This window comes from Myotis daubentonii, chromosome 15, assembly GCF_963259705.1.
Source record: "Myotis daubentonii chromosome 15, mMyoDau2.1, whole genome shotgun sequence".
NCBI classification, from domain to species: domain Eukaryota; kingdom Metazoa; phylum Chordata; class Mammalia; order Chiroptera; family Vespertilionidae; genus Myotis; species Myotis daubentonii.
The window spans coordinates 8,132,225-8,150,365 of NC_081854.1; the positions used below are offsets into that span (position 1 = coordinate 8,132,225).

The window sequence follows — 18,141 nt, forward strand, 5'->3', positions numbered from 1 at the left end:
GCGGAGACTACGACATCCAGCCCGGACGCCTGGGTCGGGAGCCTGGCCAGGATCCCAGGGCGGGGGTGGAGCTTCCCCCCAGGACCTGCTCCTTCCCTGGAGCGCGCCTATATACGGCCGCGCGGGAGCCGGCCAGCCCCGCCTCCTAGAACGAGGCCCTGGGGAGGTGCCCTGAGAAGCGGCCTCACGGAGCTCCTTATTTGCATAGCCCCGCCCAGAACGATCTTTCCTACCCGTGTGCCCAAAGAATGAGATTGTATTAGCATAGCCCCGCCCCCAGGCGGCCCTCCAGCCCGGAGCGCGTGGCGCCGCTCCCTGGGAGCGCAGGTCTCTTTCTCTCATTAGCATATCCCCGCCCCTCTAGGAATTCCCCTCCACCGGGAACGTCGTTCCTCAATCCCTATTAGCATAGCCCCGCCTTTTACCTAGCCTTACCTCCCCCTTAAGTGTACCGAGACTGTGTCATTTTCCCTGGAGCTCATGATTATGCAGTAGGCTTATTAGCATGCCCCGCCCCCTAGGCCCCGCCCGGTTCCCCCCGGGCTGTAGCGGCGGCGGCGGCAGCGAAGGCGACATGAGCAGCGGGGCGGCGTCCGCGACGGGGCGGGGGCGGCCCCGGGGCGGGGGGCCGGGACCCGGGGACCCCCCACCCAGCGAGACACACAAGCTGGTGGTCGTGGGCGGCGGCGGCGTGGGCAAGAGTGCGCTGACCATCCAGTTCATCCAGGTAGTGGGGACCTCACTCGGGGGGTGCCCCCGGGACCCAGAACATAGCCCTTGGGGGGGATCCCTGAGACCCCGATCTTCTCTTGATCCATCACTGAGACCTTCTTATGAGGCCCTCTAATCTTAAAAATCCCCCTGAGAATGTGACCCTGAGCCCCCCAGGACTGCCACCCTCTTACCTGAGGGACCTTCCTTCTATACTCACGTCCTCCCCCAGGGCCCAGGACTCCCCTTCGCTGTTGACCTGACCCTGAGCACCTCCTGGGAGCACGTTAAATCCATAAGTCGCCCCATCCAGATCCTAAGCCCTTTCCTGTGCCCCCACCCTTGTAGATGCCACTTCCTCTCACCCTGAGCCCCATCTCCCCCAGATCCCAGACCTCAGCTTCCCCTCTGAGAGCCAGAGCCTAACTGGGAGAACGCTTGTGCCCAAAGCCCTTGAGATGCCCCCAGTCTGGATGCTTAGCCCTTTCAGGCACCTCCCCCAGAATCTAGAAATTATGCCCAAACTTTGCCCCCGAGTCCCATCTGGGACCACCCAGTTCTAAGAGAGGTGCCCTCAGACCCAAGAGAGTTCTAAAAGGTCCTGTGCCCCTTTGGTCATTCCAGAGAACGCTAAGACCCCAAATCCTGGGGCTCCCCATCTCCATCCCATGAGACCCAGACCTCCCCCCTCCCCCTAAGGAAAACCAACCACTCTTGAATTTTCCACTCAGGCTCCCCGAGCCTCTCTCAGAAACCCTGGCTACCCCCCCCAAAAAAAAAACAGTCTCCATGGAAGAAGCCCCCAGATTCTTGACACCCCCAGAAATAGCTACTCCTGAGGAGTGTCTCTGACCCCATAAATGCATGTCAGGGTCCCTAAGACTCCAGACACGCACTTCTATTCTAGTACAAACTCCCAATGTGCCCAGATTTCCCTCTCCTAGTTCTCACCCCTGAGCTTCCTTCTTGTGAGGTGCGCTGAAGACACCCGCCTAATCCCCCCAGGGCCTGGTCCCCACCTGCTCCTTCCAGGACAGGCCCTCACCAAGCACCACCCCCAGCAGACAGGGTGCAGCCCTAAGACCCCCAGCGGCCAGATCACCCCTTCTCTGCTGAAACGCCACCCCATTCCCAAGGGAAACCTCCCTCCGCCTCAGAGAAACCCTAGAAAGGTGTCTGCTCCGGAGAAGATAGTGCAGGGGCCCCTGGGCCCCAGACCCCTCAAGAGACCGCCCCCCGCCCCCAAGTGCCTGCATGGGAGCCCTTGCCTGTGTAGAGAAAAGCCCCCCAGCCCTGGGCCCCTTGTCCCAGGGGCAGACCCGAAACTGCTCAAAAGCCTGGCTGGAGACGGGCGGGACCCAGGCAGGAAGGGAGGGGCCCGGCCTGCAGGAGGGGCAGTTTCTCCAAAGTTGGATTGGAACCCGGACCTTCCCCTGGGAGGAGACACTGAAAGCCGCCCGAGGAGGAGGAGGAGGAGGAGGAGGAGGAGGAGGAGGAGGAGGAGGAGGAGGAGGAGGAGGAGGGACAGATACAGACAGGCAGAACTCTGGACAACCCGGCTCCCAGCAACTGAGCACCTACTCCGCCCAGGCAGGGTGGTAAATGCTCAGACGTTAACTGGATTTCCCCAGAATCTCACAAACACTGGCTTCCATGTGGGGCTATTTTTACCCTCATTTTCTAAAGGAGGAAACAGGTCCAGAGAGGGGAAGTGATTTGTTCAGCGCCACACAGCCAGGAGGTCACCGCGACCTGGGAGACGGACTCGATACTAGAAAGAGAGAGAAGTGCAGGAGAGCCTTGGAGACGGGGGGCCTGGGGGCGGCCGAGGGAGGGAGGGAAAGCCAGAAAGAGGAAGATAGAGCCAAAGAGACAGGGGACAGAGACCCAGAGAGGGGGGCCGGGGCCGGCGGGCCCCAGGGGCAGAGCTGTGCCAACCCTGCTGGGGCGGTGGAGTCACAGTGTCTCCCCTCTCCCCACCCCTCCAGTCCTACTTCGTTTCTGACTACGACCCCACCATCGAAGACTCCTACACCAAGATCTGCACCGTGGATGGCGTCCCGGCCCGGCTGGACAGTGAGGGCGGCCGAGAGCGGATGGGGGGCTAGTGGCGGGGTCAGGGGGGCGTGGCCAAGGGTGCCTGGGGATGGCCAGGGGAGCCTTGTCCACATGGCGGCCCTCTCCCCTCCCCTGCAGTCCTGGACACCGCGGGCCAGGAGGAGTTTGGCGCCATGCGGGAGCAGTACATGCGCGCCGGGCACGGGTTCCTGCTGGTGTTTGCCATTAACGACCGGCAGAGGTGAGAGGAGCCGGGAGGCTGCAGAGCAGGGGAGGGGCGGGGGGGGGGGTGCTGAGCACCCGGACCTCACGCCTCTGGGCTTCCTCTGCAGTTTCAACGAGGTGAGCAAGCTCTTCACGCAGATCCTCCGGGTCAAGGACCGCGACGACTTCCCCATCGTGTTGGTGGGGAACAAGGCGGATCTGGAAGCGCAGCGCCAGGTCCGAGGCGCCCGGGGACCCCCCCCCCCCCTCCACCCCGTCTCAGCCTGGGAGGGTGGCACACCTCCCTGTCTCTCCTCACATCAGCATCCTCCTCTGGCTGGTGTGATCCTGCCCCCTCCACTGTCACACGCGGCCCTGGATGTGTCGCCCCCCCCCCCCCAAGCCGGTCGCTCTGAGTCCCCGGCATTGCACCCAGGAGTTCCCAGGAGAGGTGGCTGGTCCCCAGGTCCCCAAGCCCTGACTCTGCTCCACCCCCCCCCCAACCCCCGCCTCTTGTTCCCACCGGGGACCTTTGCATCCACCTCCCACTGGGTCCCGCCACCTCCCACTGGGTCCCGCCGCCCCCCGCCTGCTCCCAGCCCTCCGTGGCTCCCCATAGGCCCCGGGGGGAGGCGGGGGGGGGGGACCCAGCTCTTCCACCTGGCCCTGGGTGCCCGCCATGGTCTGCTCCCACCACTTCCCTCTGCCAGGGGATTGCACGCAGAGCACAGTTGTAGAGAAAGCCTTTGGGGATTTCCAGCCTTGGCTGCAGGGCTCAGGCCTCTGCTGGGAACACCCCACTTCTTTGCCCGATGAACTGTCACCTCACTTGCCGGAGGGCAGATGTCTGTGCAGCCTCTCCGCTCCTCAGATGGCACCCAGCCCCCTCGGTGTCCCCCATCTGATCTCTGGAACTTTCCATTGGAGCCCCCAGCCCCCCGTGTATGACGCCTCCCCCTGCCCCATTCCAGCGCACACTGTGTCTGTCCTTCTGCCCTGTCCTGGGTGCAGGGACCTGAGTCTCCCCGGCGTCTCCCCCCCACCCCCACAGGTGCCCCGATCTGAAGCCAACAGCTTCAGCGCCTCCCACCACGTGGCCTACTTCGAGGCCTCGGCCAAACTGCGCCTCAACGTGGACGAGGCCTTCGAGCAGCTGGTGCGGGCTGTCCGGTGAGTGGAGGGCTCCCCCCCCCCACTCCACCCTCATCTTCTGTCCCCAACCCCTGGGGCCCAAACTCACCAGCCTCTTCCCACAGGAAGTACCAGGAGCAGGAGCTGCCGCCCAGCCCGCCCAGCTCCCCCAGGAAGAAGACCAGGAGCTGCCCCTGCGTCGTCCTGTAGAGGAACCAGCACGCGCCCCCGGGACCAGCTGCCCTTCCCCAGCGGGGTCTCCCAGGCCACACTACACCCCCACCCACAACCCCGGCCTGCGGCCACTGCCACCGCGTGCCTCTGCCAATGCCTCCTGCCCCCACCCAGGCCCCTGGTGGGGGCGAGGGGCTCCCGGGCCTCCAGTCCGGGTCACTGCTGTATATAACCCCGCCCCAGAGAAATAAACGTCACTGCCAGTGTCAGGAGGCGCTTGTGTGGGAGGGGAAAGGGCCAGAGGAGGTCGGTGAACTCAGGGCACGCGCACGAAAGCCTCGGCCCACCTAGAACCATCGGATCTAGAACCCCGTGTCGGTGGGGGCAGGGCCGTCGAGAACGAGGTGGGCCAGGTGTCTGGACCCCACTTACCCTGCAACAGGGCACTCCACCCTTTCCTGTGTCGGCGGGCATTTGCTGGGATGCGGTTTCACGTTTGAAAAAGAATTGTTTTCCTGGAACATGCTAAAAGGACACTGTTCGATATGGTAGCCAGAAGCTGCAGGTGGCCATTTATTACTAGAGGCCCAGTGCATGAAATCTGTGCACAGGTAGGGTCCCTAGCAGCTGCCGGCTGCTGGCCGGGGCCTTCCTTCATTCCGCGCCACCCCCTGGTGGCCAGCACACATCATGGAGAGCGATCCAACTCCTGGTTGGTCAAACTCCTGAGGGGACACTTTGCAGATTAGGCTTTTATATATATAGATTATTTTTTCCCCATTGATCCTAGAGAGGGAGAGGGAGAGGAACGTGGATCCGTTGTCCCACCCGTCCATGCACCCACCAGTTTCCTGCATGGGCCCTGACTGGGGATCGAACCCGCAACCCTGGTGGGATCAGCATGACGCTCCAACCAACGGAGCTCCTTGGCCAGGGCCAGGGCGTGTGACTGTCCTCAGTCACACTGGCCACATTTCAAGGGCCCGTTCATTCCTCCCATGTGGCTAGGGGCTACCCCAATGCAAATAGGCAAATCCCCACCACCCCAGAGAGGCCCGTTGGTGTTCTAGAAAGTTCCAGACTTTGGAGACAGGCAGCAGCCGCTGCAAACCCCGCCCGCCCCCTCCCGCCTCCGATGTATGTTTGCGAGGGCTTCTGGCCGGAGGAGGAGAAAGGGACAGGTGGACGGAATGGTGTCCGAGCAGCCAGCTGGCAAGTTCTCAGTTCCAGAAAGTTCCCAACTGGGTGGGCTGACGTCGGAGTCTTAAACCCTGAGTCCGACTTCGGGCTGGTGTGGACACACCCCATCTGAGCCTCTCTCCTGGGAAGGGAAGTGCCGGGTATCTCAAGGCCACCAGACATAAGTTGCTAGGACCCTTCCGTTTGCAAACGTTTGGTTCCCCAACATTCAATCCAGGACCCCTGAATTCCGCTGATCTCGAAGATTTGCTGAGACCACCACTCACCCATCTCCCAAGCCCACTGGACAGGCTTGTTTGAGCCCCAACACCGACTCAACACCCCAGGCCGGAACCCCACCCCCGATGTCCCCAGGCCTGAACTTTGACCTAAACCTGATGAGCTGTCACCAGTCACTGACCTGTGGCCCCTCCCCGTCCACATCTCAGTGTCCACAGAATCCCGGCCGGAAATGCTCCGCTCACACCCACCCAGCACCGGCTTTTCCTGGGCCTGGGGTAGCGATGGTCCTGCAGGGCCCTGGCAGCGGGCTGCCTGGGTTCGAACCCCGCTCCGCCACCTCGGCCGGGGTACCCTGCGATGTGGTGACCACAGAGCCACTCCCCAGGGCAAGAGGCACACAGGCGACAAGCAGGGTGCCCGGGGCACCCTCAGTGCTGTGTGCTCCGGCCCCAGCCCCATGAATGTCCCTCTGTACTCCAGATCAGAACAGCGATTAGCCGACGATCCCTTTCCGGGTTTCATTATCACAGAATCCTTGGCAGGAGCTCCACCTTCCGCCCTGGGAATAAGCCTGGCTCGGACGTATTGTCCTGCAAGATCGTTCCCCCTCCCCCAGAACCTCTGCTCAGTGAGGCCCACCTCTGGGGGACGGGGAGGGACTGGTGGTGGTGGTGGGGGATGGTTCCAGCAGTTTCCAGATAAGACCCGACACCCCCACCCAAGTCCCAGCCGGGGGTGAGGCACGCCTCCAGCACAAGGTCTGCCTAACAGGGCCAAGTCCTTGGCCGGGACACCCTGCCTCTGGGAGGACCCAGATGCACTTTGAGAAGCTGATGAAAGCTCCCGTTTGCCCCCAGAACAAGGCGCACATACAAACCCACACGACAGCTGGCAGGCCATTTTTGGAAGGTTCGCAGCCACCGCCATTCCAGGCTCATCCGACAACAGCCAGAGGCTGGGATGACCTAGTTGGCAGCTCCCTAAGGCGCATGTGTGCACCCGTGAGCCTCTCCTCTCTGGTTCCTGCCTCCCCTGGGCTCTGGCGGGCCCTGTCAGGGGTTGTCTCTCTGGGTTCTTTGTCCACCTTTGTCAGCCTCTCTCTCAACCCTTCTCGCCATCTCTTGGACCTCCCACAAACCTCTTGAGGCCTCCTGCCAAGGGGAACAGCAGCTAAGCGCTTGCAGTGCCAAGTGCTTCACACAGGTTTCCTTCATCTCGCCAAAGGCCCATTTTACAGATGACAAAACTGAGGACGGGAGGCTATTCTCCACCTTGTCCAGCTAGTGCGAGAGCTGGGATTCACTTGGAACAATGGAATGTCAAAGGCCAACCAACCACAAGGTTATTCTAACCCCAACGCCCCCCCACCTTCTGACCACTCCATCCACTTTCTAGGACAGAGCTCTGTCCTGGGACAACGCTGATCCTGGAGACTTTGGTCCCAATTTGGCATCCATTCCAATCCAGAACCTTGAATGTACCGCTCCCTCTGGGGCTATACGCTCAGCACCCCACGGTTTGAGTCCATTCTCAATGCTCTTAACTGACTAAGAAGATTCTAGAAAGTCCATGGCCCATCACGAACTCCCATTATGTCCCCAAGTGTTTCTAGCCATTCTGTACAACCAGCAATAACCGTGGCGATGGTCTAGACCAGTGGTCGGCAAACTCATTAGTCCACAGAGCCAGATATCAACAGTACGACGATTGAAATTTCTTTTGAGAGCCAAATTTTTTAAGCTTAAACTATATCGGTAGGTACATTGTTATTAACTCCATTAGGGTGCTCCTAAGGCTTAGGAAGAGCCACACTCAAGGGGCCAAAGAGCCGCCTGTGGCTCGCGAGCCGCAGTTTGCCGACCACGGTCCTAGGGCGTCAAGAGTCTAACTTTGTTGACATGTATCCAGGCTGTAGAATGGCTGACTCAAACTTGGATACGCATCTGAATCCTCCCAGGAGCTTACTAAAAAGTTGGTTCTGTGCCCGGCCGGCGTGGCTCAGTGGTTGAGCGTCAACCTATGAACCAGGAGGTCAGTTGGATTCCCGGTCAGGGCACGTGCCTCAGTTGCGGGCTTGATCCCCAGTGTGGGGTGTGCAGGAGGCAGCCGATCCGTGATTCTCTCTCATCATGGATGTTTCTATCCCTCCCTCTCCCTTCCTCTTTGAAATCAGTAAAAAAAACAAAACCAACCTCATGGCTTCCTCTTTGCCCTTCCCCTTGGGTTGCCTGCTCTGTGAAGACACTCAAGCTGCCTTATGGGTGGGCGTGGTCCATGTGGCAAGACCTGAGGCCAAGAGCCATGCAAATGAGCCACCTTAAAAGTAGATCCTGAAACTCCCGCCAAATCCTTGAGGACGGGCCGCCCCGAGTTCCACCTTCCGCCCTGGGAATAAGATGGCTCAGACGTATTGTCCCTCGGTTCCTCCTCCCTCCCCCAGAACCTCTGCCCGCTGGCTGATGACCCGATGGCACCCCGGTGACAGAGCGAGGCCGGCAGCACCCAGGTAACCCACTCCCGGATCCCTGATCCTCAGAAACCATACAATGATGCTTCTTGTTTTAAGTCACTAAATTGTGGGGTGGGGCTCTTTGTTACACAGCGAGACATAGCAGATACATGGTGCCCGGCGCAACCACCACCCGGGGCTCCAGAAAAGCCGCACTCCCGTTCCGGACCCTCTGCCCGTGCCACCCCGGGGCCGCCGCCCAGACGCCGCGGGACAGAGCCACTCCAGCCGGACCATCAAGTGTTTGCCGTCGGGTTTTCGTTTGGCTGGTTGTGTGTACACAGTGTATACAAGTTGAGTTGTACAGAAGCCCAAGAAAGAGCAAGAGACAACGGGTGGAGGGGAGGTGGGAGCGGAGGGGTTAGAGAGAGGGAAGAGGGGAGGGGAGACCGATAAAAAATAGAACCACATCCAGACAACAATGGGAGGGGGGTGGTGTGTGCTGGGGGGGGAGACACAGACACATCGCAGTAGAAAAGGAGTGGGAGGGGCAAAAGGAGGGGACCCTCTCCCCCCTCCACCTCCCCAGCCCCCGCCCCAGGTATGTACAATAAATAAGATTAAAAATAATTAACAAGATGCGTTTTCCCCCTCCCACTGGACACCGAAAGCCCTGGGGAGGGAATGGCCTGTAGCAAAGATCTTGGCCTCTAACGGGGGGGTGCTTGGGGGTCAGTGGGTCCCCCAGCTCTCTAAAGCGGCCCCACCCCCCTCAACCATACATAGATTTTTCCTATACATTATGTACAAGGTGGAGGGGGTGAGGGCTATGGCCATGGAGGGGGGAATGGGGCGAGGGGGAGAGGGGAAACCGTTACTAAATAGACATTTATACATATATATAAATAATTTCTCTGTACACCGGACAGTGGGAGGGGTGGGGAGGGAGCGGAGAGGGCTGGGGAGAGAGAGGGGACTCGAACTCTGAACCCTGCCCCGTAGGGACAGCACGGACACACCCTGACCAGTGACCCTCCCTGTCCCCTGGCCACGGGGCCTAGGGGTTAGCGCCTGAGGACACAGTTCTGTCCCAATTCTTGGTTCAAGGAGGAGGTGCCCCGCCCCCCACAGGAGGTGGGGTCACCCGCAGCGGCTGTGGGCCTGCGCTTGGGCCAGCAGGTCGCTGAAGGAGTCGAAGAGCTGCTCCAGCCACGGCTGGTTCCGCATGCACTGCTGCACCACCTCCTCCTGGCCCAGGTCCTCGGCGCCGCCCTCGATGGCCAGGGTCTGCGGGGTTTAAACATGGAGCTGGGGCAGGCGGCCACCAGGGCCTGGGGTGGGAGGAGGCGGGGGTCTAGGGATCAGTGTCCAGGAAGAAGGGGCTGGGAGCTGGACCCCTGGGTCTGAGGGAGGAGTGGTAGGGAGCTGGACTCCTGGGTCTGAGGGAGGAGTGGTAGGGAGCTGGACTCCTGGGCCTGAGGGAGGAGGGGCTGGGGGCCTGGACCCCTTAGTCTGAGGGAGGAGGGGCTGGGGGCCTGGACTCCTGGGTCTGAGGGAGGAGGGGCTGGGGGCCTGGACCCCTGGGTCTGAGGGAGGAGGGGCCGGGGGCCTGGACCCCTTAGTCTGAGGGAGGAGGGGCTGGGGGCCTGGACTCCTGGGTCTGAGGGAGGAGGGGATGGGGCCTGGACCCCTGGGTCAGAGGGAGGAGGGGCTGGGGGTCTGGACCCCTAGGTCTGAGGGAGGAGGGGCTGGGGGCCTGGACTCCTGGGTCTGAGGGAGGAGGGGATGGGGGCCTGGACCCCTGGGTCTGAGGGAGGAGGGGCTGGGGGCCTGGACCCCTGGGTCTGAGGGAGGAGGGGATGGGGCCTGGACCCCTGGGTCAGAGGGAGGAGGGGCTGGGGGTCTGGACCCCTGGGTCTGAGGGAGGAGGGGCTGGGGGTCTGGACCCCTGGGTCTGAGGGAGGAGGGGCTGGGGGCCTGGACCCCTGGGTCTGAGGGAGGAGGGGCTGGGGCCTGGACCCCTGGGTCTGAGGGAGGAGGGGCTGGGGGCCTGGACCCCTGGGTCTGAGGGAGGAGGGGCTGGGGGCCTGGACCCCTGGGTCTGAGGGAGGAGGGGCTGGGGGCCTGGACCCCTGGGTCTGAGGGAGGAGGGGCTGGGGCCTGGACCCCTGGGTCTGAGGGAGGAGGGGCTGGGGGCCTGGACCCCTGGGTCTGAGGGAGGAGGGGCTGGGGGCCTGGACTCCTGGGTCTGAGGGAGGAGGGGCTGGGAGCCTGGACTCCTGGGTCTGAGGGAGGAGGGGCTGGGGGCCTGGGCTCCTGGGTCTGAGGGAGGAGGGGCTGGGGGCCTGGGCTCCTGGGTCTGAGGGAGGAGGGTCTGGGGGCCTGGACTCCTGGGTCTGAGGGAGGAGGGGCTGGGGGCCTGGACCCCTGGGTCTGAGGGAGGAGGGGCTGGGGGCCTGGGCTCCTGGGTCTGAGGGAGGAGGGTCTGGGGATCTGGGCTCCTGGGTCTGAGGGAGGAGGGGCTGGGTGCCTGGACCCCTGGGTCTGAGGGAGGAGGGGCTGGGGGCCTGGACCCCTGGGTCTGAGGGAGGAGGGCTGGGGCCAGGCCCCTGGATCCATGGCAGAGCCCAGTAGGGGTGGACCCCCAGGGCACTGTCGGGGACTCACCTGGTCCCGGCAGCGCAGGAAGGTGTGGTACTTGTAGTGGTGGAGTGAGTGGTAGAGCGTGTAGTATCCCGACTTGTCCAGCTCCACCTTGAACTCCTGGGCAAACGGGGGGAGAAGCCTCAGCACCCCCCGCCCCCAGCACCGGGCAGCCCCCCTCCCCGGCCCTGCCCGCCCTCCCCGGCCCCACCTGGGCCCGGACCACGCTCCTCTTGAGCTTGCTGAGCGTCTTGCGGTTGTAGGGCTCCCCGGCCGGCCGCAGCCGCACGGCCCCGTCCTCGGGGGAGCCCTCCCCGCTCTGCTCCACCTGCAGCTGCGGGAACGTGTGCAGGGCGTCCTGTGGGAGGGAGGGGGAGGGGTCAGTGGGACACCTCTCTGGACCCGCACACCCCACACCCACCGCCCAGTTCTCAGGTTCCCCAGTTTCCCCCAGGCTGTCGACCGAGAGACGACGGGGAGTCTTGCTCTCTTCGACGGACCAAGGAGCCCAGGCCTGCCCGGTGCCCTGTGTGTGCTCTGTTCCCGGCCCAGGGTTCTCCGTCAGCTCCTTCCACCCAGGACTCTCAGAGGTACCCCGACATCCTACTCAAAATTCTCGGCGTCAACCTGAAGTCCAGAACCCCTGGCGCCAGGGAACAGTCCATCCCAGAGTTCCAAAGCCAGGCGGGCATTCCCTCCTTCACCCTCAGACCGGTCCTAAGACAGGCACGCGCTGGCGACCCCGGGCTTCACTGCAGACCACTGACTGCAATAAGGCGGGCATCGCCCTAAAGCAGGCACCGCAATTGCCGTAAAGAGATACCGCAATGAGGCGGACAATGCCGTAAAGCAGATGCCGCAATAAAGCGGGCATCACCCTAAAACAGGCACAGCAATAAAGCGGGCATTGCCTTAAAGCGACACCGCAATAAGGCGGCCAATGCCGTAAAACAGATGCCGCAATAAGGCGGGCATCGCCATAAAGCAAGCCACACAATTTTTGGTTTCCAGGTGCATACTGTAGAACATGACGTGTGCAATAACATGCTGTCTAAAAAAATGTACATGTCTTCATTTAAAAATACTTTATTGCAAAAAAAAAAAAAATGTTAACCATCATCTGAGCCTTTGCGAGTTGTGAGCTTTTTGCTGGTGGAGGGTCTTACCTTCAATTTGTAAAAAAATGCAATATCTGTGCATCACAGTAAGATGAGGTATGCCTATATTCTATAATGGCTTGTCTTGTTTAAAATAATTTTTTAAAGTGATTTTAGATAAGAGGAAGGGAGGGATGGGGAGAGAGAAACATCTATTTGTTGTTCCACTTATTTATGCACTCATAGGTTGATTCCTGTATGTGCCCTGACCAGGGATTGAACCCCAAACCTTGGCATATCAAGATGAGGCTCTAACCTACTGAGCTATCCGACCAGGGCTCCTTTTTTAAAAATAATGGAATTCTTTTTTAAAGATCTGATTTTTTATTTTATTTTATTTTTGTTAATCCTCACCCAAGGATATTTTTCCATTGATTTTTAGAGATTGGGAGGGGGAGAGACAGAGAGACACATCGATTGGTTGCCTCCTGCATGTGCCCTGACCAGGGTTGGGAACCTGCAACCAAGGTATGTGCCCAGGACCCTTCAGTCCGAGGGCCAATGCTCTATCCACTGAGCCAAACTGGTTAGGGCTAAATAATGGAATTCTTAACCCTAGCACGAGATCCTACCCAGACTTCTCAGAGCCAGACTTCTCAGGCAATCCCAGAATTCTCAAGAGTGCTCCTAACATCCCAGCCAGGGCTCTAGAACCAGGCTAACATTTCAGGCTCTACTTTCTGATGCAAACTAACGTCCCACCGAGAATTTCCAAAGCCAGCCTAAAACCCATCCTAGAATTCTCTGAACTAGACGTACACCCCCCCCCCCAGAATTTTCAGGGTGGATTAACATTCCATCCCAGGAATCCAAGTCACCCTAACATTCTACCCCAAGATTCTCAGCATGACACTAACCTCCCTATCAGAATCTCAGGGTTTATATTCTATCCCAGAATTCCTGGAGTCACCCTGATAGTCCACCCCAGAACCCTAGCCATTCCAGAGGGAAATCGTGTAGACGGGCCGGCCAACATGGCTCAGGGGTTGAGTATCGACCTATGAACCAGGAGACCACGGTTCGATTCCTGGTCGGGGTAATGTCTGGGTTGCAGGCTTGGTCCCCAGTGTGGGGCGTGCAGGATGCAGCTGATCAATGATTTGCTCTCACCTTTGATGTGTCTCTCCCTCTCCCTTCCTCTCTGAAATCAATAAAAAAACTATATATATATATATATATATATATATATATATATATATATATATATATTTATTTATTTACTTTATTTATTTAAATATATTTTATTGATTTTTTACAGAGAGGAAGGGAGAGGGACAGAGAGTCAGAAACATCAGTGAGAGAGAAACATCGGTCAGCTGCCTCCTGCACATCCCCCACTGGGGATGCACCTGCAACCAAGGTACATGCCCCTGACCGGAATCGAACCCGGGATCCTTCAGTCTCCAGGCCGACGCTCTATCCACTGAGCCAAACCGGTTAGGGCAATAAAAATATATTTTTAAAAATGTATACTGAAGCCTGAGATTCTCTGTCAACGAGCCCTTCGTGCAGGCCTCAGTTTACCTTTTGTCCCCAAACTTGCCTTCCACAACCGCACTCTGTTGGGCCTTCCCAGCCGTCCATCCCAGACCTTCAGAACCCCTGCTCTCAACTTTTTCTCCTGGCCAAGCAGGACTCTCCCTCCAGATGTCCTGGGGACCAGGGCACTGGCCCACAGGTGCACGCGCCCTCCACGCCCCACCTCGGCCCCGACACCTCCTGCCCTGGCCTCCCACGCACCTGCAGGGCGGGGCTCAGCGACAGCCGCTTCAGGACTTTCTTCTTGTGCTCATTCAGGAGGCCGTCGATCTTCCGCATGGGCGGGAGGTACAGCTCATCTGCAAGAGGAGGGGGGCGCGTCAGCAGAGTCACAGCCCCACAATGCGTGGGGGGCGAAGGAGGGCTCCCCAGCTCCCCCCTCCAGGCCTCAGCTCACCATGCGTGTCCTCCAGGGCCTGGATCATGTCGGGGTCGAGGGCGGTGCTCACCAGCATCTCCACGTAGCTCCGGTACATCTCCCGCATCGCCCGGGTCTTCAGCAGACGCCCGGGAACTGCCCGCTCTGGGTGGGGGGGGGGGAACACAGGGGACACGAGGTCATGTTTCCAACTTGCTCTGACGCTACCCGAGGGGCAGACAGCGTTCTGAGCGCCAGGGGCCAGGACAGAAATCCCTGCTCTCAGGGAGGCCCAGGCCCACGGGGCGGGCTGCCAGGAACCAGTGACAGGAACGAACATTAGGAAACGGCATTCCGGGCTGGTAAACATCACGTCTGACTAGTTCGACGCAGCTTCCACAGGGTCCAAAGAAGCAGTTTAGTTGGTTTCTAAACCGGTGAATCAAGTCAGAGATCAGATCACAAAGGGCAAGATGGAGGGAGGAGATATAGGAGCGGACTGCACCTTATCAGGGCAAGCCGGACAAGGCCAGGCCCCCCGCGAGAGGCGCCGAGGGCAAGGGCTTGTCCCGGTGGGTGCTAGGAAGCCACGGGAGGGCTGTGAGCAGGGGAGGGGTGAGAAGGTAGAGCAAGACCCCTCTGAGGCCACATGGGGGACCGACAGGGGGGCTGAGACCAGAGGTCAGGGCAATGGACCAGGTAAGAGAGGATGAGGCTGGAGCCGGGCCGGAGGGACAGGCTATGGCGATGGGGGTGGGGGTGGGGCCTGTGGGAAAGCGCAGAGGGGGATGGGGCAGTGAGCGAGGGGCAGGCCTGGGGACTTCTCAGATGTCCTGGTGCCCGAGGGTCTGGCCTGGTGGCTGGATGGCTGAGGGGACTGTCCCTGAGACAGGGAATCTAGGACAAGGAGGGAGCTGAGTGGGCGGGGAGGGAGGAGGCCTGGAGGGTGGCCGGGGGGGAAGGGACGACCCTGAGGCTCCGGGAACCTGTAGGAGCTGCCAGATGAGCGGTGGAGGATGAGAAGCAACAGGGCCAAGGACAGGGCACGGAGGGGTGCTCACGAGCAAGGGCGTCGGGGAGAAAAGACAAGCAGGAGGGCCGCGAGGGGGACCCAGGAAGGAAGCAGCAGGAGAAAATGTGCACTTGGTTCATGCAGATTGAGGGTCTCCGGTGACCCCTTGGCAGTGGGCGTCAGAGGCCCTCAGGCCTCAGCCCAAACCACCTGTGTCGCTCAGGACGCAATCCTGCCAGTGCGGCCCCAAAGCCCCAGGCCCCCCGTCCCTCCCAGATCTGGTCCTGTTCCTTCTCCGCCCTCACTTGTCACCCTCTCCTGCTTGCTCCGGCCACTGGCCTCCTTCCTGATCCCCTGACACGCCCAGCCTGGAATGTTCTCTCCCTCGAAGTCACATGACTCCGCTGCGTTCTGTTCTCTGCTCTCTGTGTCACTGCCAGGAGCCTCCCCAACTTTCTCCCTTCCCCCAAAATATCACCCCGTAGGCCGCCTGGATCCTCTTTCCGGGATTTATTTTTCTCCACGGCCGTCCCCCCCCCCGCCTCCCCCCGCCTCACACCGATGGCTTTTCATATTGCTTTGTATTCTATTACGTAACATCGTTATCTGATCGCCTCCCCCGCCGCCGCCTGGACTCTGAGCTCCCACGAGGACACATGTTTTTGTCTGTTCTGTTCACAGCTGGGACCGCAGTTGTGGCACATAGTAGGTGCTCAATAAGCACCTGCAGAAAGAGGCTGAGGAAGCTGGATGGGAGTGGATGAAAGGAAGAGGAGAGAAGACGGCACCGCAGCCTCTTTCTAGAACTCTCACTGGGTACACGCGAGAGGAGAGAGCATCTGCTTCCAGGTCATAGAGGGTGGCTGGTCGCCGACAAGCAGGAGGGTTGGTGTTGAGGCCTCCTGAGCTGGGCAAAGCCTTCAGGGTACCCAGTCCTTCCCCTGGAGGGAGTCCCCGTTGAAATGGGGCGAGGGGGGCCGGACCCAGAGATGGATACCGACCCTTGGAAGGGGAACTGTTCCCCCTGCGAGTACAGAGTTCGGTGCCCGTTTCCCAGGCTCCGAAAATTCAGGGCTGCCTATGTATGTTCAAAGCAGCGTCCACCCAACAGTGGAAACAACCCAACCAGTTGGTACTTGGATAAATAAAGCGTGGTCGGTCCAGACAATGGAGTATTATTCAGCCAGAAAAAAGGGCTGAAGCACCATGACATGGGTGAACCTCACAAGTATTATGCTAAATGACAGAAGCCAGACACAAAAGGCCGCGAATGGCATGACTCCGCTTATCGGAAATGTCCAGAATACACAAACCTACGGAGATAGGACATTGGGGCTGGAGGGAGGGAAGGGGAGTGACAGCCACAGGGTGCAGGGTTCTCCTCTTTGATGATGTAAATGTTCTAACACTGATTACCCAGGTGAATAACGCTATGACTAGACTAAAGCCAGTGAATTACATGTTTTTAAATAGGTGAGCCTGATGGTATGTGACTTAGATGCATACACAGGCTCGATTCAGCACAGCTGGACTCCCTTGCAGCTAGCTGTGGTCACGTGACTGGCTCTGGCCAATGGGCTATGAGAAACAGGATGTAGGCCACGCCCACTCAAATCTGTCACTTAAAAGTGAAGCCATTCTCCACTCCTACTGACAGGGCTGCTGGGCTCAGCCAGTGCGGTTCAACGGTTTAGCATCGACCTATGAACCCGGAGGCCACAGTTCAATTACCGGTCAGGGCATATGTCAGGGTTGCGAGCTCAATCTCCAGTGTGAGGCATACAGGAGGCAGCCCATCAATGATCCTCTCTCATCATTGATGTTTCTATCTCTCCCTCTCTGAAATCAATAAAAAAATAATAATTTTTTTTTAAAGGCAGCACGCTGGGGGACAGCAGAACAGCAAAAGGAGAGAAAAGTGGGGGACCCTAGACAACCTGGAGAAGAGCCTGTGATTCGCCATGACCCTCCCACCTGTATCAGGGCTCTGATGGAAAGACAATTCCAGCTCTCATTTGAGTAGCTGTATGTTTAGTCGCTTTTAGAACAGCTCCCCTGCCCCTGGCCAGGTAGCTCAGTCCGTTAGAGCATCGTCCAGATAGGCCGAGGTTGCAAGTTCGATCCCCAGTCAGGGCACACGCAAGAAGCAACCAATGAATGCATGAATAAGTGGAACAACCAACTGATGTTTCTCTCTGTCTCTTTCCCTTCCCCTCTCTCTCTCTCTCTCTCTCTCTCTCTCTCTCTCTATCTCTGAAAATCAATCAATAAGTAAAAAACATTACAAATTAAGAATAAAGAAAAATGAATCGGTAATGAAAAACAAACAACGAAACTGCTACCCCTGCCCTCTACCTGAAAGTGTGCGACCTTGAGCAAGTCAGTCACCTCCCAGTGCCTCAGTTTCCTCATCTTGAAAACCAAGGATAACTACAGGGTTTAGGTCGAGATAAAATGACTTAAAATGCTCAGAACGGGGCCTACTGCCTCGTAAGCACCTGACTGCTGTACATGTATGTACACGTATCGCTGTCGTGACTGTCATCATAAATCAGACGTCGCGCTAAGCAATGGAGCTCACATCTGGTACCTGCAATAGGCAGACAGGTGCTTTATCTGTTATTATTATTTTTTTAAAGAGGTGAGTTTGTTGTTGTTGTTTTTAAATATAATATATATATATATTTTTTTTTTAATTTTAATTTTTATTTTTTTTAAAATATATTTCTTTATTGATTTCAGAGAGGAAGGGGGAAGGAGAGAGAGATAGAAACATCAATGATGAGAGAGAACCACTGATTGGCTGCCTCCTGCACACCCCCTACTGGGGATCGAGCCCGCAACCCAGGCATGTGCCCTCGGCCGGAATCAAACCTGGGACCCTTCAGTCCGCAGGCTGATGCTCTATCCACTGAGCCAAGCCAGCCAGGGCTAAATATAATATATTTTTATTGATTTCAGAGAGGAAGGGAGAGGGAGAGAGAGAGAGAGAGAGAGAAACATCAACGATGACAGAGAATCATCCATCGGCTGCCTCCTGCACGCCCCACACCGGGGATCGAGCTGCAACCCGGGCACGTGCCCTGACTGGGAATCGAACCCTGACCTCCCGGTTCGTAGGTCGATGTCCAACCACTGAGCCACACCGGCCAGGCTCCTGCTAGCATTTTTAATTTACTTATTATTGTGACAGTCTTGCTCACAATACCTGGACCCTCTGGACAGCCCTGGCCCGTGCCTCCTTCTGAAGGCCCGGAGTCCCCCCGCCCCCGGACCCCCCTCC

General features: G+C 58.8%; 2 protein-coding genes across 3 annotated transcripts in view; one reads left to right on the top strand and one right to left on the bottom strand.

Annotated features, from left to right (window-relative positions):
- The first annotated feature begins 545 nt into the window (after window positions 1-545).
- Window positions 546-4,545, top strand: RRAS (RAS related). Its single transcript, XM_059665407.1, has 6 exons — window positions 546-727; window positions 2,700-2,787; window positions 2,908-3,010; window positions 3,102-3,210; window positions 4,025-4,143; window positions 4,230-4,545. The coding sequence occupies exons 1-6, from the start codon at window positions 575-577 to the stop codon at window positions 4,312-4,314; spliced, it is 657 nt and encodes a 218-aa protein (XP_059521390.1). The 5' UTR covers window positions 546-574; the 3' UTR covers window positions 4,315-4,545.
- Window positions 4,546-8,450: 3,905 nt separating this feature from the next.
- The window catches only part of PRR12 (proline rich 12), a 30,229-nt gene continuing 20,538 nt past the window's right edge, over window positions 8,451-18,141 (bottom strand). For both annotated transcript variants that reach the window (XM_059665278.1, XM_059665277.1), the window contains exons 10-14: window positions 13,886-14,011; window positions 13,690-13,787; window positions 11,004-11,150; window positions 10,817-10,912; window positions 8,451-9,436 (exon numbers count right to left, since the gene is read on the bottom strand). In XM_059665278.1, coding sequence (XP_059521261.1) covers window positions 9,290-9,436; window positions 10,817-10,912; window positions 11,004-11,150; window positions 13,690-13,787; window positions 13,886-14,011 — 614 coding nt within the window. In that variant the 3' untranslated portion in view covers window positions 8,451-9,289. The remainder of the gene's footprint in view (window positions 9,437-10,816; window positions 10,913-11,003; window positions 11,151-13,689; window positions 13,788-13,885; window positions 14,012-18,141) is intronic.